The 18,266-nt window shown below is 37.1% G+C and overlaps 1 protein-coding gene across 1 annotated transcript in view; it reads left to right on the top strand.

Annotated features, from left to right (window-relative positions):
* The window catches only part of rngtt (RNA guanylyltransferase and 5'-phosphatase), an 87,996-nt gene that overhangs the window by 29,045 nt on the left and 40,685 nt on the right, over nucleotides 1-18,266 (top strand). The window contains exons 10-11 of the mRNA XM_008397448.3: nucleotides 1,233-1,304; nucleotides 11,295-11,459. Of these exons, the coding sequence (XP_008395670.1) occupies nucleotides 1,233-1,304; nucleotides 11,295-11,459 (237 nt within the window). The remainder of the gene's footprint in view (nucleotides 1-1,232; nucleotides 1,305-11,294; nucleotides 11,460-18,266) is intronic.

The raw sequence follows: 18,266 nt of genomic DNA, 5'->3' as shown, positions 1-18,266 counted from the left end.
ATTTGTATATCCATCATCATTTTGTTCAACCATTCCTGCATCTGACTGTTTCCGCCCACCCATCTGTCTGTGCTTCCTTCCATCCATCCACCAATTTGTGCTTCCAACCATCACTTTGTGCCTATGTTCATTATGCATCCATCAGTTTATGAATACATGCCTATTTACCATCATTTAGACAATAATTCTTATTCGTTATATCACAAAACAGCAGCTCATCACCTTCCTGGGAATAAGCAACCAAAGTTCTTCTTTCATTTTATGTTCTGATCTGAAAACCTGTCAATCTGTTAATTTCTGAATCTGAATGGTCTGATTATAGAATACTGAAGTGCATCCACAGTATCTCAAATTATTGCTTAAATGTAACATTATATTATCAGAGCTGTTTTCATACCGATTAACGAATATACTAATCTTTCTGATCCTGATCATCGATATAGTGAAGCTAGATAATAAAACAAACAAGAAAAAAACAGAAGACACATTTTGAGCAGTTGACATTTTTTGTTGTCATAGAAAATTTCTCCACTTCTGATTTAAAATTTTAAGCATCTGGCCTTGGATTTTAGTAGTTTCTTTTGACTAAAACTTACTGCTAACTTTTCACGATATCACCAGCTTTTGAACTTTACAATTAATGATAAGTTTTTCCCTTCATCTAAAGTGGAGGAATGCTGTTTATCTTTTCAATCTCCACATTGAGTACTGTTTGATTGAGGCCTGCAGTCCTTCTTCCTCTTACGTTTGTTCAGCAGTGATGACGGTTTTTTGCTGTTTTTGTCACTCAGTTGTGTAACGCTTTCCTCAAAACTCATCTCGACTGAGTGTCCTGCAGCACAGCCGCACCTGACCTCAGCTTGAGAGCTTTGTATAATAAATGAGCGGTCTATTTCTGCGTAATGGTCTTCTTCACCAGACTCTTACCTTACAGTTTTAACCATAGATGCACACACACACACGCACGCACGTACGCACACACGCACGCACGCACATACACACCTCCCCCATTACCCTCTTTCCTTGACATTGCTGCAGGCCTCCCCTTCCCTGAATGTCCGTCCTCCGGGGAGCGCTCAGATTCCAGTGTCATCCTGCAGAACTTGAGTCAACACGACTTTTACAGTGTTGTGACAATACAATTGCTCGCAGTTTGAAGACTCCTCTCTATCATAAAATGTTATTTTGAGGAATTTGAATCATGATTTTGTCTTTTATCCTTATTTCCACAGGAGATGATCATCGACAAGGTGAATGGTCAGCCAGTTCCTCGCTACTTGATATATGACATCATCAAATTCAATGTGAGTACACTGCACTTTTCAGAGGAGTGACCTCCTACCCCTGGAAATGTTCAAGGTTAAAGTGTTAGACCACATTGGAGGGAACTCTTTAATTGCCTTTTTCCCCTTTTTAAAACAAAGGAGCTCATGCTCTTTTGGGTTTTTCGTCTGCAGTTAAAAGCTTGTGAAATGTTGAATTATTGCAACATGGGTTTCATCAGTTTGTCAAGAAGAGACATAAATTAATCCTGAAGAATTAAATTCCCATATAGCAGGCAGTGCAGCGTCCATGCTCTAAGTATTTGTTTAGAGAGGGTAGCTTTCTTAATCTGCAGCATGAGGTGGATAACATAACTATGCTGTTCTCACACACACGCACACACACACACACACACACACACACACACACACACACACACACACACACACACACACACACACACACACACACACACACACACACACACACACAGAGAGAGAGCTCCTTGCAAAAATATTGATGCTGCTGTAATTTTCTCACGTTACAACAAGCTGTAATTGTTATTAAGATGTAATTAAGGCAAAAGTTGGTTTTACAAAGTATTCACTAATGGGAGCTGGATGCAGATACTCACCACATTTTATCAGTTGTTTGTTTTGGTTTATACTTGTGGGTTATTATTAGTTGGCCCATCACATGAAAACTACAATAAGACGCAGTGAAGGTTATTATAATGTCACAGAATGTGGAAAAAATGAGCATTTGCAATTTATGCCAGACTTTCCCTTGGTACGGTGGAAGAACTGTGCCGAAACCATTCTGAAAATGTATCATCAAAGTCTTTTTAGTATTCATCTGAAATAAATTTCAATTTTCTTTTCTTTGCATGTCAGAATCATCAGTGTTTGAATTACAATATAATTATTCGTTGTATAATGTGAGTGCACTTATGCATAACAAACATTCCTTTAATTTAAAACGGTTTCCACTCTTCTATTACTTATAGCTGTACAATTTTAGCAGCTTGAGAACAAACCATATCACTGGTTAATTGTCCTCAGTCTCCTGAACTGTAAACTCAGACTGGATCCTGCTCAGTCAACTTGCTGAGCTCGCATTGTGACCTTGGCAAACCTTTGCAATCCTCCTTTCAGAGAACTCAATGAACACCTCGAGATAAAGGGTGGAGGAGGTAGCCATCATGTTTTGCTGTCATCTCCTTTTTTCTCTATCGATCCGAGGAATCACATGAGCAAGTCGGCTCAATGAAAGCTCCAGCGGTGAGAGGAATGGCTGCAGGATGGTGGAGGGGTTAGCATTTCCATGGGACTCCCACCGAGCCATCAGTAAAGCGCTGTTATATTGATTCTTCCTTGCCATTATTGGCCTTAACCATTATCTGTTTGGCCGTGTCTCGGCACTCTGGGCCGGTCCTGAGAGAGGTGAGTAATGCAGCTGCAGGAAGACGACACCAGTTTGACTCCTGCCCTAAAATGACTCCTTGAAAAGCTGGCCGTCAGTTTGCTTCTGGATATGGATGCCTTCATTCGCTGCGTTCAGTGATTCTGCACTGCTGTGTAAAAGTATTTGCACCCTTGTTGATTTAAATTAGACTTTTTAAAGTTATGTTTAAATGATTCAGACTATCGAGCAAAATTCTAGCATCAAAAACTTAACAAATAAATAATTTTCTTCAATGAAGGAGAAACAAAATACCCAAACCAGCAGGGCTCTTGTGCAAATATGATGGCCTCCCTTCATAAATAACTAATTAACTTTGATTTGACACATATCTTTGGTTCAATTTCATCAACAACCACAGGCATTATTAATGCAACACTTACAGAATCAAGAAATAACATAAATAGAACATCCCTGATTAAATATAGTCAAACACTTTGGTAGTTTGTTGTTATGAGACTGCTTTTCTGCTTCAGGAGGTGGAAAACTTAAAATTGATGGAACCAGGAAGTTTGCGCTGTACCAAAGGAGGATATCTACCCTGTATCTGTTTATGATCTTGAGCTCACACTCACTTTGGTTATGTTTCATTTAGGGCAGTGAGCCAAAACACACCAGCAAGTCCATCTAATAAAGAAACTCCCAAATAATGATTTGGGAGTTTCTTTGGATTCTGCACTAAACTCTGATGGAGCTGCTTTGGCCTTCAAATATAACTGACCTTTTAAACAAGCCATTTAATCTTGAAAGTGGTCCATTGTGGCTGAAATCAAAGAATTTTGCAAGAAAAAAGGGGCAAAGCTCCTTCACATGTGTCTAATATGAGCATTTGTACAGTGATCTGAAACATTTAAGGAAGACAAAATAAGCAAAAACAGAAGAGGACCTGTAAAGGGGTAAATATATGTTTTAGCTGGACTTTATTTGCTGTGAAGAAAGTATTCCTGACACCTTAAAGTTGAGTTTCATCCAAGTCAGCGATCTATACTTTCTTATTTGTCAACCATTCCAGTATTTACGATCCACTGTAGCAATCTGATTAACCCTGATTGTCACCCTCTCACACCAAATGTGTTTTCTGTTGCTGTTCTATCTCTAGAGTACTAAAAGACATAGTTTTAAAAAAAAAACTTTTTCAGGTTGTCAGTCACTGTCAGCTCCCCCGCAATGGGGGAGCTGACAAGACAACAGAAATTACATATGTTTCCCCCTTTTTTTTTTTTTTTTTTAAAACGCTGTTGAAAGCTGGTGTTTTGGACTTGATCATCGCCCACATTCTGACACTTTGATTGACCTCATTATTTCTCAAGCTGCTGAAGTAATTTTGCTTTAGGTGCAAAATTGGACAAGATAATTGGATCAGCTAGATTAACAATTGGACAGAAAGGAGAGCAAATGACAACATGACTGTGGTGTCATCTGTTAAGGAGGACTTTACTGGAATCAGTTCGTGTTACTTCTGCTTGGAAGACTGGCTGAGGTTTGCTACATTATTTCTCTGGGCAGTTAAATTAAAGACTTTTCCTCTCTCTGTCTCACCACATACTTTGTTTTTTTGTGTTATAAACCTTTGATTGTAATAAAAGCTAATACATAATCCAGTTCCTATTCCCTGTTCAATGCTGGAACAATATTTTATTGAAGAGGAAATGGCACAGACTGAAGTTTGACATTCAAAATGATTGTGTCCTATTATTACTCTTAGCACTTGTTACCTTTTAAAGCTATTGTTTTTAAGGTCATCGTTTATTCACAAATTGTAAATGGGCGGCTTAACTGCTGTTCTTCTCTTCTTCCTTATGCTAACTCCAGAAATGAACTTCTTTAAAATTAAAAAAGAAAAACAAATTACCTTTTTCTTAAAGCTGTTCCGGTGGCAAGAGTGTCACCTTTTCAAGAAATCTGAATTTCTCTGGATAGGTTCTAGATTTTTTCCAGAGTTTTCCTGGTATTTTCATTCTTCCAGTCTGTGTTTTTTGTATTTAAATTTTAAAAGTTGAGGAATATTCATCCTGCACTGTTTCTGTTGCTTATTTATTTGTCCAGTTGACTGTTTGTCTTTTGTTGGGCTTACTCTTGGTACTGTAAGAAAATGGCTGTTAACCTCTATCGACACATTGATTTTAAGCATCCAAGTCAATAATAAATTGAATTACTGTTTATCTCTTTTTTTTTTAAGCAATTGTCGATTAGATTTAATTATGCTGTCAAGAAAAACACACTAAAACTAATTTAGTGCCGCACAGAGACCAGGCTTTGAATATTGTCTTGTTAAAATGATCTTATTTGATGGTGGCAAAAGTATTAACTTTGAAAAAACAGAGTAATTGAATTATCTAGAGCTGCTGGTCGCCTAGGCTGACGAGACAAGCCCTCAAATCATAGAAACTAAAACCGTTTGATTCTTGAAATGGCAAATAAGATTTTAGCTTTGAAGAAACCAAAGATGTAGATGGTAAAACAGGTCTAGAAAATGGATGAGGGAGTCTTCTGTAACTACCAGGAATATCCAGGTTATTGCCTCTTCTGGTGGAACAATCTATTTTCTTCCTCATGACGAGGCAAAATGGCCGCAGCGTTAGCGGCCAGGCTTTTTTGTCTGCATGTCGCTGGTTATTATGACACCAGTGTTTGAATTTCATTTGGATGTTTAGCGACAGGGTGTAGTTTTGGAGATTTATGAAAGGAATTATGTTATTTTTAGTGGAACGATCACACTTCCATGATGATTTGGTAATCATTCTTCTTTGCATGTAAGTAAACATCCTGATGTTATGACATTAGTGCCGCAGTCCTTTATTTATGTGCTGCATTTACTAAGAATGTAACAAGGTGTTTGAAGTAAACAAAGAATGGTGATAAATCAGAAACGGTTAGAGATTTCTATACCGTCTGAAACTGGTAGCTATCTGCAGACATACTGATGAGGCAAGGATGGGCTATTTGTGAGTTTGTTTCAAAAAGGAGAAAAAGCCTCTTAAGACGTAGGCAGCCCTACCCAATACTGCAGTGACTCATAGAAAAGCAGAATCACACCTCAGGATCTCTGGTTGTGTAACTAGATAGACCACTCATAAATCTCTAACTATGACCTGCTAGTTTAATTTTTTTTTTTTTTACACAAATCTGTCATCCCGTGCCAGGGAGAGAGATACCAATTGTTCCCTACAGACACAGGTGGAAGGTGGAAGAATAAAACTGCAGGCAGTTGATGTTTTCAAGGTCTGGTTCAGACTTTAATTTTCCCAGCATAAAAAAATTTAAAAGCTCACGTTAATCGTCTGCTTCTTCTTATTTATTGCCTTGGAGGAAGGTGCTCACTTATTGATTTATGCGCTTTAGACTTAGAGGGAAGATAAAGTGGAATTCTTAAAACTGCTGCCTTTTTTTTTTCTACCCAGCTTATTTTAACCATCATCCTAGAAAAAGAAAAACCTGTTATCTGCGTTAAAACTCTCCCATGGAAGAATAATTGTGTAAATACATTTTTGAAAGTCTGTCTTAATACCGCAAAATATTGCTTTTAGACGGAAAGCAGGTTGGGAGTTGCTGTGAGTCTGTAATTGCTTTTTTTTTTTGCCTGGAATGGTCAAAAAGTCTACATATTTTTGTAAAGAACATCTTATGGGAGGCAGCATATTGTTGATTGGTCCCAGTGTTGATTCTGGTCATCAGTGTGGGCTGCTGTTTATCTAAAAACATGGAAAACAGAATTCCCAGCACTGTCACTTATTTTCATTCCCTGCTGCTTTCCAGTTAATCCTTTCTCCTCCCCAAACTCGCACTGAAGCAGCTTTTATTTTTGGTTCTGCTACTTATTGTGGTTCTTTTTTTTTTTTTTTTCTCTTATGCATTTAGTTTCTTTATGTCCAGTTTTTTCCCACTTTTTATCTTTGACAAGCTTTCTCCAAAAAAGGCGTTTCAAATATGTAAACTGGGATTTGACTAACAGAACTTTTCTGTCCACTTCATGTCATGTAGGATTAGGATTTGGAAATTAATACAAGGGTTATATTTTATTTACATTTATTAAATTCTGAACTGCTCTTTGCTGATATAATAATACCAGTCCAATCTTCAAGTTTGCTGACACGCTTTTTACAAGTTTTTACTGTTAATTTTACTGGTGACTCATTGCAAAATATGAATAGCCTTTTTGCAGTGAGTCACCAGTGAAAAACCTCTCCAAGTCTTGAAACGTCTCATCTTTACAGCTGAGAACAAAATTATTCACACCTCTGGATTTTGGCGTAAAAAGTATTTTCAATAATCAAATAAGTTTGTTTTAAATTGAAAACCTAGACAAAGTTTGTTTCAGAAAAATAAGGTTCAATTTAGCAATACACATAATTTTTTCATTGTTTCTTTTAATTGCTTTTGTTTATTAAATATTCATTAGGCAGTTTAAAGACCTTTTATAACTTTCACAGTAAAGGAAGCATAGTTTAAATTTTCATTTACATTTCATGAAATAAAAATTATTTGTACCCTTTCAATAATCAATGGGGAAACATCTTCTTTAGCATTATATCAAACAAACTCTTGTTTCAATTGCTAGTCAGCTCTTAGCAAAAAATGCTTCCACAGGCATTTTGGTCTTTTGGTGATGAGCTCCAAGTCTTTTACTTTAAAAGGTCAACTCAGTCAGTAGAAACATTTCCATAAAATTAAAAGATTACTTCTCATTTAAATCTGTGAGGCTATTAATAAATTTTAACTGCAGTTCACCACCTACCCATTAACTAAGTTAACAGTCTCAAATTAAATCAGTTCTTGCTCGTTCTTTGTTTTTGTATCAGTCGTAATCTTAAAAAAAAAAAAAAAAAAAGTCTGACTTCACTTCATTTTTGTTTACATTTCCTGATGAAGGAAGTTTTGCTCGGTGTCTTTTTCATAGGTGTTTGTGTTGTTTCCTTCAGTGGTTGTCGGTGCATCGCCACAACTGGCAAAGGGGAGGAACTGTTTTCTTTAGGGTTTAGCTCATTTGACACGAGGCAGAGTGAAAGTGAATCGCACCAGCTGAAAGTGTAACAAATAATGTAAGTTAGTCTACCAGACTATTAAGGTGTGAAAACACCATTCACTATGACTTGATTGATTGTTTTAGATGGAAACATTTGTTATATAAATCATTTAAATTAGGTTTTGATTTATTGTATCACAGCACTGGGAAAGTTTCTGCGTGTGACCTTATCCTCATCTTTATTGTTTTGGCACATCTGTAAATGATCATCTATACATTCAAGGGAATGACTTGTACAAAGAAGGTCTAATTCAAACAGCATGTATGTATGTCAGTGCCGAGTTTCCAGAGGGGATGTGTGGAATCAATATCAGAGCCGATGAAAGAATGTCTGAGTAGATTTGTATTCACTATGTCAATCATTGCTACACTTCCAGAAATAGTAAATAATATTCTTGTCAAACACTTCCTCAGTGCTTCTCAAATCAGTGATGATTGTGAAACCACACTATGAATTCCTAATGTATTTATATTCTCCCAAACAGACACATTCGGTCCTCAGAATCACAACAGAAACGGATAAATTAAGATGTCGCTGTGATTTGACTACTAAAACCGAGCTTCTGTCCCCAGTGACGTTTCCCTAACAAGATTTTTCCTTTGCTGTGTTTTCCTCCTGAGCTGGCATGGACAACACAAGCCTTGAATCAGCCACACTTACATCTTGTCCTTTCCTGATGACACAGCTGACAGATGGTGCTAAATGTGTGGGACATGATACCAGCTGTTGCTCCAGGAGAAAGTAGTGTTACTGCTGTCACCCTGTGTGGAAAAACAAGCAAGTTATGATTTCTATACTAAAAAGATTTCTCTATGAAAACTTTCTAAAATGACTTGTATATTGATAAGCAGCATTGTCAAAACCGTCTAAAATTAAATAAAGATCATGAAGACATGGTTCTTGATATCAAAATGTTACGATCTCAACATTTGTCTATTTATTATCTAGCAGATGCAATGATACAAAATAGAAATTGTGGATTATAAATTGTTGCATATTTATTTCCAGATTCCTCACGTTTCTATACTTAGTGCCTGGTTGTATTGTCAAATTATTGCCTTAATTTCTAGGCAATAATCCTGCTGTTTAATCCAGACTAATCCACACTCTATATCACTGTTACTTTTCAAAATGTTAATTACACTTCTACCTTTACAAACACAGATGTTAGCTAGTTACAGCGATGCCACAATAGCTCATTTGGACCAAAAGCTGGGCAATTTAAGTGCATTTTTTGCAACATTTGTGAATTTCTTATAGGAAAATAAATGGGCAAAAGTGTATCTCAAAGGTTTTACTTAAGATTTAGATTTGCAAAATTAAAAAAAATCTGTTGCGTAGAGATTATTACCATTTATTATGTTTCTCAGAAACTTTCTTTTATCAGTCGATGCAGGAAATTTTTGCATCTAAATTTTATTTTCGCAAGAATCAGAGACCAAAAGGGTAGCACCACTTTTACACCTTTTCTTTCCTTTTTGCTTTCTTGTTATGTATGTGTAAGCTGTACATTTGTAAAAGTAAATATACATGCTTATTAAAATGCAGACTACCTGCCTACTGAGATCAGTTTATTTAAATTGATATTCTATGAGATTATTTGGGTTTTTTCCTGCTTAATGTCTGTAAAGCTCACGGCTTTGCAGGCTTGTAATAACATCTAATTCCAGCTAATCATCAGCTATTTCTGTCCACATCCAACTGGAGGAAAACTGGGTTTTTTTCTTCCCATCTAAAGTCAATATAATCCTCTTGAGAAAAGAAATGACCTTTTACCACAGAGTTGGAGCAGAATACTAATGCCTGCAATTCACACTTTCCAGCGCAGAACCTGTCAATACACATCAGAGAGTATTGATTAGCAATACATTGGTTTAATAGCCGTAAAAGTGCAATTGTTCCACATCATTTTATAATTTTGGTCGTAAGACGTTTAAACCCCTTTTCATTTTGAAGATAATGAATTTTCTGTAGGGCTATATTTATTATTTCCTGTGACAACATTCATGGAAGATTAATGATACATAATTGTTTTCCATTAGTCATTTTGGACAATATTATACAAAATACCCCCCAAGAAATCCCATTGCAGATCACAGACAAAACACATTTTATTCCATTACTTTAACTTTAAAAAAATAAATAATTCTTGCTTTGGTGGGAATGTCTTCAATATTTAATCAGCAAACATCAAATGAAAATGTTTTAGATGCAGTTATATATTTAAAAGGAATTAAAACCATAGACTTTTTTATATAGACTCTCACAAAGAAAATGTATTGCTTTCATCACAATTTCTTCATTAAAATTGTTTTATTCTGCTAAACATTAAAATGATAACTGGATAAATGCAAGTTATCACTTTAACAGTTACTCTTACTGTTTTTGTCTGTTTTTTTAAGGGTCCGTCTTCTTTTAAAAGACATTTTCTCTAGGATTAAAAACATGTAACAGAATAATTTAAAATAATTTTGAGGTGTATCAAAGATTTCAGCTGCTTTCTTTCTATTTTTCTTTTCAAAAAATTCAAGAAATAAAATCCATTTTATTTGGAGTTTGAATCTTCCTTATAACTTGTGAGAATTAAAAGTCAAAGTGGTTATGGATGACGTTTGTTTTCAACAGGTTGACATCCATTTTTTTTGTTGTTGTTGGAGTCTGAGTCGGTTTTATTGAACCACTATGCTAATTCAGAAATAGATGAATGGCAGCAACAGTCTGTCGACGCTTTGCAGCAGACAGGCTGGATTCATTGCACCTTTTCTGCACCAGTTAACACTGAAATAAATACGTTGCCATGTTTGTCGTTATATGTTCAAATTTTCCGCTCAAACCTTGTTATTTATAACCAGCGACAGAAATTCAGGCTTTCTGCTGCTCTGTGTGGCAACAATGCGTGGCTCCACCAGATGGGTTTCATTTCACCTTTGTTCTGCCTCGGTGGCCATGTCTGTTTGAGAGGACAGTAGGATTATTTGTGCAGGACAGCAGCGGGTCTTTGCTGCGATATGTGGAAGGTCTCATCGTCGTCACAAAGAAGCCGTTTGTAGTGGAATGTGATAAATTAAAGGAGTTTTACTGCGTACTTCTGGAAACTGCTCATAAAGGCTACAGAGTATCAGGAAACTATTTGATGCAGCATTTGATTTAATGATGAAAACTGCAGTATGGATGTTGATTACGATTTGCCCAATTTTCCTGCCGCTTTTAGTCATTTGCAATAAACACTGTCCCCACTGATGTATGAGTTTTAACGACCTATCTGCTAAAGATGCATCAAGCCAGGTGGAGTCCATCCAAATACCAGTTATCACTTTAAAGATATCCTAAACTAGTTTATCACAAACAGATATTTACTGCAGACTGATATTCGATGTACTGTTCAGTTTTCAGCATTAGCTACTCATCATGTTCACACTAAGACTTCTGAACAAGATCGTAATTTTTCATCTCAGTGTAAAGAGAGAGAAAGAAAACAAAGAAAATAGACCATTTAAATGAGTGTCACTTTAAAATCGAAATGTGTTTTTGTTGTGTGTTTTTCAGGGACAACCTGTTGGCCAGTGTGATTTCAACATTCGACTCCTGTGCATAGAAAAGGAAATAATTTCTCCACGTCAGGAAAAAATGAAGCTCGGACAGATCGACAAAGCCAAGGAGCCCTTCAGCGTCCGGAACAAGCCCTTCTTCGACATCCACGCGTCGCGCAAGGTAAACACGGCTTTCCAAATCCTTCCCCTCCATTTAACTGGGCCAGATGTGACCCAGTTAAGATCCATCCTTTCTTTTGGACATGCCAAAATGCACAAATCCAGGCAACCTAATTATCATGCATCTTGTACACTCGTATATAATCTGTCAGTTCCATTCCAGATTTTTCCTAGAGAATTCCCAGGGAAATGTCTCCTCAAGGGCAAATTGGTCTCAAGAGAAGGAGGTGCAGATGATGAAACACGCTTTTTTTTTCACCTTTATGCTATGGAAAGGACGAGCTCTAGGGAGGAAGAGAGCACTCACTTGAGTGTCGGATGCCTTGGCTATTTCCCGCTGGGATTCATCCGGTGCAATCTCAAGTGATTGGAAGCCAGGATTACAATACATTGCCTAGATCTTTTTTGTGTGAGCTCAAACACACATTTCTTGTGCTTCTTAGCATTTTTGTTGACTTTATGAGAAATATTCCCTGTTATATTCAGTAGTGTTTTTCTTGTTGTCTGGAAATAAATAAACGATCTGCTGAGGTTATAAAACAGTCAACTGAAAGCAGCAAAGCTTTTATCGCCTCAGTGGCTGTTGAGCCTTCCTCAAAGGTCTGTGCTCTCGCGCCTTCTCTCAGGTCTACAGGAGTTCAGAGCACAATTAATTTTGTGTTTGGCTCGAGCAAAGATCAGTTGGAAATCTTGGTACGTCTTGCTGTGACCTCAGACGATAAAACTGTAGTGAGGGGGTGATGTTTATCCCTTTTTGTATGTTTTTTTTTTTTTTTTCATGTCTCCCAGCTCTAGTTTCTTAGAGTTGTTCATTGTTGAAATTGTTACCTCAGGTCTAACCCTGTGCTACCCACATTTCTAAGAATCCTTGTGAAGGCTCGACACTGGAAGTTTTTGGGTTCGTTTTGATGAAGATATTCTGGAAGTGAAGTCACTGGTACGCTGTAGAGCTACTGAGCTGCCCATTGTGTCCCTTAGTGGCCATCTGCTCTCTGTACAGTCCTATCTCTGTTGTATGGGGCACTGGCTAAGGATAACTGGAATCAGGCTCATTAATTCATCCCAGCACAAACCTCCACTTCATGGCGTATTGACCACAAATTCCTTCTAGGGATATTTCAGTTGTATGACAACTTTTGTCTGTTTCTGAGCTTCTGTTTTTCATCTAATCCACTTGCACATTTAGGCTGTCATTTCCCTACCAAATTGGGGGTATTTTTCAGTTTCACTTCCTCCACTTATTTTACAAGGAACCCTTTTGTTGTAGTCGGACTTGCACACCAAGACAATATGATGGTGTATTATGGATTTTCCCTCTCGCGTGGATTGAATTGACAGGAAAGTGGAAATAACTACATTTAGCAGCAGCTGTATATGAGCTGTTCTGTTCCTTTTTTTGTAAGGTGTTGTGTAATATGCACTAGATGTAAGAATTTTATGTGTTAATGGTTATGAGATCCAAAAATCTGTGGAAATGTGCACAGAATTTATAAACTGTGAGGTTATAGTTTTGATGGATCAAACTCATATATTGCATTTTGTCTTAAAGACAAATAGCCAAAAGTGTCAATAAGCTAACATTAAAGACTGAAATAATGGTACATTCTCCCTCTGGGGCTTGTCATTGCTGACTCAAATAAACCCAGATATTTCATTTTGTCTTAGAAATTTACTGCTGCCCCAAACACAGTATGTATACTGTTTTTTCCACCTCCTTTATTATATACAGAAACATTCTTAATAGATGTCTTTTTTTGTAAAGGAGGATTGTTAAACTGACTGAAGACTGACTGTATTTGTCAGAGACTCGTGTGTTCTTCTTTCTGAATTAGAAATAAATTCTGGGCTGGAATACCAGGCCTTCTTTTACCCTTTGAATTTAATAGTATTGGCAATTTCCTAAGAGGATTAGTTTACTTGGCGGAAGCCAATGTTCCCTCTTGGATAACAGAAATGAGTATTAGAGTTTCAGGCTGTAACAAGTGATGATTTTTACAAAAAGCTTCCATTCAAGCATTTAGGTGGGTTTTTCAAGGTTCCTGTATACAAAAAATGTGGTTTAATTCTTTAAAGCGTGAAACATTGTCATGTATTGTAATGACTAAATACTTATAGCCTCAACTCTTCAGTGAGTGGCCCTGATTTGATTTATTGTGTCCTAAAGGAAATGAAGCTTAAGGTGAATATAGTTGATCATTATTAAGAAAAAAGGGAAAAATAAAACTAAATTTAGTTTGCAGCCCCTCCCACAAGTTCAGATTGGTAGAAAAAACTAAAACTGGTTTGTATTCAAGAGTCAAATGTCTTATCTAATAGGAATTATTCAGGTTAAAAGCACAATATAGTGAAACAGTTTTTGTTCCAATACGGATAAAAATGTAAGTAAAAGCGGCAGAAAGCATGATTCATGAAATAAAGTAATACGATGGGGTGATTGGAAAGATATTTGAGTTGCAGTTGTGTAAAAGCTGTAGCTGTGGTGCAAACGTGCCGTATACATAACGTGTGTGAGTCACAGTGTTTGTGCTGCAGATTTCCAAATCATCTGCGGTACCCTGTTTTATCTGAACATCAAAGTGTGTGTGTGTGTGTGCGTGTGTGTGTGCGTGCGTGCGTGCGTGTGTGTGTGTGTGTGTGTGTGTGTGCGTGTGTGTGTGTGTGTGTGTGTGTGTGTGTGTGTGTGTGTGTTACTGTGTTATATCTCTAGAAAGGTGATGATGGAGCATTAATTGCCAGATGTGTTTTAAATCTGATCCTTTTCCTGCCTTTGTTTGAAAATCGCTGGCACTAAATAAATAACAAAAAATGATGAGAAAAAATCAGCATCCACTTCTGGCCTTTGTAACACTTGCATCCTCCTCGGTTTAGATTCAAGAAGAAACTGCGTCTTTTCTCTCTCTCTCCTGCTCTTGCACCCACTCACCGAGGGAAACATGTTGTCTGTTGTATAAGGGCTCATGCTGCTTGGAAGAGCACACGACATAGACTCGGTGACTAATGTTTGTTTACCTCTGCAGCCTTGAGAATTTTTAGTTTTTCCTCAAGCCTCCAAGACATTATGCAACAACTGATGATGCACGCTGCATCCATACACTAAAGGTCAGACTCACTGGCGAGAGAGTATCGACTGTAGCGACTCGTTTACTTTTGCTCCGCTTACCTGCTTTCTTTCTGCCTGCCAGGCTCAGTTAATTTACCCAAGGAAAGCAGTGTGCATCCTCTGGGTCAGGTCAACAGGTGCTTTTAATACTTCTTGGACCACTGTGCAACAGCTGTGCTTCATCTTTATGCCTTTAGTCTGCTGTGCCTTTTCCTCCTTTTGACCTTTGAGGATATCTTGACCTGCTATGATAGACTGGCAGGAAATGGTGTCTGCCTTTTTATAGATTTCTGCTATTTTGATTTGTGGCCACACTTAAATGTTTCTGACCAGACAAGTAAACCAAATGAATACAAAAAGCTGTTCTCAAATAAGTAAAAAAAGTAAAAAATAAAATAAAATCATAATTGTCCTCTTAATATGGTGGTTGTGCCACCCTTGGTAACAACACTCTAGGCTTTGCTATGAGTCTTTTACATCACTTTGGCTCAAACTTCTTTGCAGAATTGCTTCAATTCAGCCTCATTTAAGTGTATTTTAAATATAAAAGATTTGTTCAAGGCTAGGCAGAGGTATTTCAATTAGATTTAAGCTCAGACTTTGATTAGGCCTTTCCAAGCTGTTAATTCAGAGGTGTACTTATTGGTGTGCTTCTGATCATCGTCTTGCTGCATAACCCAGAGACAGTTGAGCGTAATGTGACGAACTGACAGTTTGACATCAGTTATGCCAAGTCGTCCAGTGCCTTTTTGTAGTAGTAGTACTTTTGTAGCAGAATGTCATGCATTTCTATTAACAGGTAATTTATACATTTAATGGGAATAACGTCTATTTGTCTTAGAATATTTAGAATATACATAAAAACCTAACTATTGATTTTCTACGTGCATTTGACCTGCCATGTCATTGCAGTTGTTTTCTAGCTTAACATAAAAGAGGAATTTCAGCTTTTGTGATTCACTTTTTCTACAAATGCAGTTTCATATAAACACAATGATTGCTTTAATTTAATTTTTTCTGGATCACTTGATTTCTTAATTTCAGAGCTTGTAAACTAAGGATAATTCCAATGCCCCAATCTAATTATGTATATACTAAGCAATTCAGCCTGCATGCACATAGACAGCTATTAAAATAGTTTTCTCCTGAAACGCTCATTACCCAGAAAAACGGATTTACCTCAGCCTTCTGGGTTTCTATGTAAGCACCTTTTCTTTTATTCTAATTGGATTTTTTTTGTTCCTGTAGTCCTGTCTACCTGGTCTGTAATGATTTAGGCACATGCCTTTCTTTAATACAGTTCCTAGCAATTATTACTGTCTTAAAGAATGTTCTCTTCAGTGCAGTAGATTTGAAATAAAGAACATATGGCTTTACTTGTACCACCAATCACAAAAGAGACGACTTCAGGTATGTCAAAAACTGTTTCTATTAAGGCAGTAAATGGAGAGACACGCATTTTTATTTTTTTATTTTTTTATTTAAAATGTTTGCCTCAATTTTGGTTGACAAATTGAGAAAAACACAGGCTTTTTGTTTCTTCGCTCAAACGGTACAAAAATAAAAGGATTGCGCCTCCCAGCGCAGATGGATAATGACACATAACACACTGTGAAAGCATCCCTAAAGCTTCCTCTAAATGTCTATGTTTTCATCCACACAATGGAAAACTGGAGGCAGCTGCAGAGGAATGCTGCAGAGATTAACTTAGTTACAGTGACGACCACTTAAAGCATCTCAGGGATGGAGAAAGGGTTTTTGTCAGTGTTAGTTTGTCCAAGTACGTTGGAGCTTGTTAAAGAGCTTTTTGACAATCAGCAGGTTTCAACACATCACTGCTGTGTGGACAGGTTTTTTTTTTTTCTAGTGGCAGTGTGACAAAATATAGGCAAACTTGTTGTGGGGACTCCGCAGGGTCTGCAAATGTGGACAAATCTTGACTGGTTAAAATCACACCTGCAACCTGTGATTAGGTCATGTATTACAGTTTTTCTAAAGATCTTTGCATAAGCACCTTGTCTTTATTAACGGTTATCATGCTGGTAGATGCTCCTGCCAGTCCATGCTTGGTCTACAGTTCCAGGCTGCAACTAAATGTGCTGATTTCTAAATCCAGTATGTTTCACGTGAAGTTGTAGCATTTTATTTTTCCTGTTTCACAAGGAATCAAAATTCCTCTTTTTACCATTTTGCCAAACAAAAACGGTGCATGCCATCTCTTCTCTTATTTTTGTCTAGTTTGCTCACTGGTAGTACGTTTATTTATTTTTGATGTATCAAACACTTGTGAAATTCTGAATGCAAGGTTCTTTTTTCTTTAAATGGTAAGCAAATAGACTAGTCTGTTGTGAACTTAATACAGTCTCGTGATATAGACTGCACTGCTTATAACTTTGGTACTTTAGAGCAAAGTGTCAGCAAGACACTCTGGACTTTTTTCAAAACAGAGAAACCTTTGGTAAAAGTACTTAGGATATTGCAAATATGCATTGTGGTGAAAACCAGTAAAAGAAACTGGTTTCTCTAAACCTTTATTCCCCATTGCCTGGGGAAAATGTATAACGTCTTTTTTCTGCAAATTTTTCTTGCCTATTTTTACTATATGCGCAAAAAGTGGAACGATAAAATCTCGTAGTAGTTCTCTCAAAATATAAATTAAGCTCCGCTATGTAGCTTTTTCAGGGTTCTTATATACGTTTGTATTTCAGCACCGCTTAATTCGATTTGCCAAGATGTTGTGTGTCACATTTGATGGATTTTGGACAAGTTCTTTACCTTCAGCTCAAAACCTGCCAAGCCCCCTGAGCTTCAACACAGATCAGATACACTCTCTTCCCTCTGACAGCTCAAATACAGCAGCATGTTGTTAGAGCTCAGTAAGGAGCTGCCCCTCGGTTGTTGGCTTCTCACACCATCTGTGTGCTGCTTGAGTGTGACTGTATGTCTGCAAGGGTGTGAGCTTGTGTGTTTGTGGTAGGTAGTTTATCTTTCCTCTCCTGAGCTCTGGCCAATGATATTTACCTGACAGTAGCATAACCTGAGTGAAGTCATGAACTGACCAATGCTGGAGTTCTCCAGCAATGTAACTGTAAATCACCCTTAGAGATTTGTGCAAACCTTAAAATGATGTAGTTCTAGCATTTACATTTTATAGCACATTTAAAACCAGTTTGATTGGCTATAAAGTATAAATAACATTCAGTAAATTAACAATGCATATAAACTAACATTTTTAGTTGAAATAAATAAAGGTTTCTTACACTCTCTGGAATGAAATGGGGCTTTTAATGTTTTCTGCAACTCTAGAAGCAGACAGGAGACTGTTGTACAGATGTGGGTCTGCTACTGAAACACTCTGTCAGCTCTGTTTTTTAGTGTGGATCCAAGATTGGCTAATAGCAACTGATTTGTTGACCCCAGAGCTCTAACCGGAGTGTGAGGGTGCAAACATCCTGACGGTTAATCTGGTGCTGCACCTTTTGTACTCTTAAACAACTTTTTTTGGAAGTTCTATTGGACCAGAAAGCCTATTGATGAGTCACAACCCTATAAACAACCTTTTTTTTTTACGCTTGTGAAGCTTTGAGCTTGGCATTTTGGTCATTTACAAACCAGAAATGCTAATGTTTGAACAGATGAATGAAATAATGTGTGGATTGTGTGGAATTTGGAGGACTAAAGCCCAAATAAGCCGGGAATTATTTTCAA

This window comes from Poecilia reticulata, chromosome 21 (assembly GCF_904066995.2).
Source record: "Poecilia reticulata chromosome 21, P_reticulata-male-v2, whole genome shotgun sequence".
NCBI classification, from domain to species: domain Eukaryota; kingdom Metazoa; phylum Chordata; class Actinopteri; order Cyprinodontiformes; family Poeciliidae; genus Poecilia; species Poecilia reticulata.
This window is presented reverse-complemented; position numbering and strand designations above follow the sequence as displayed.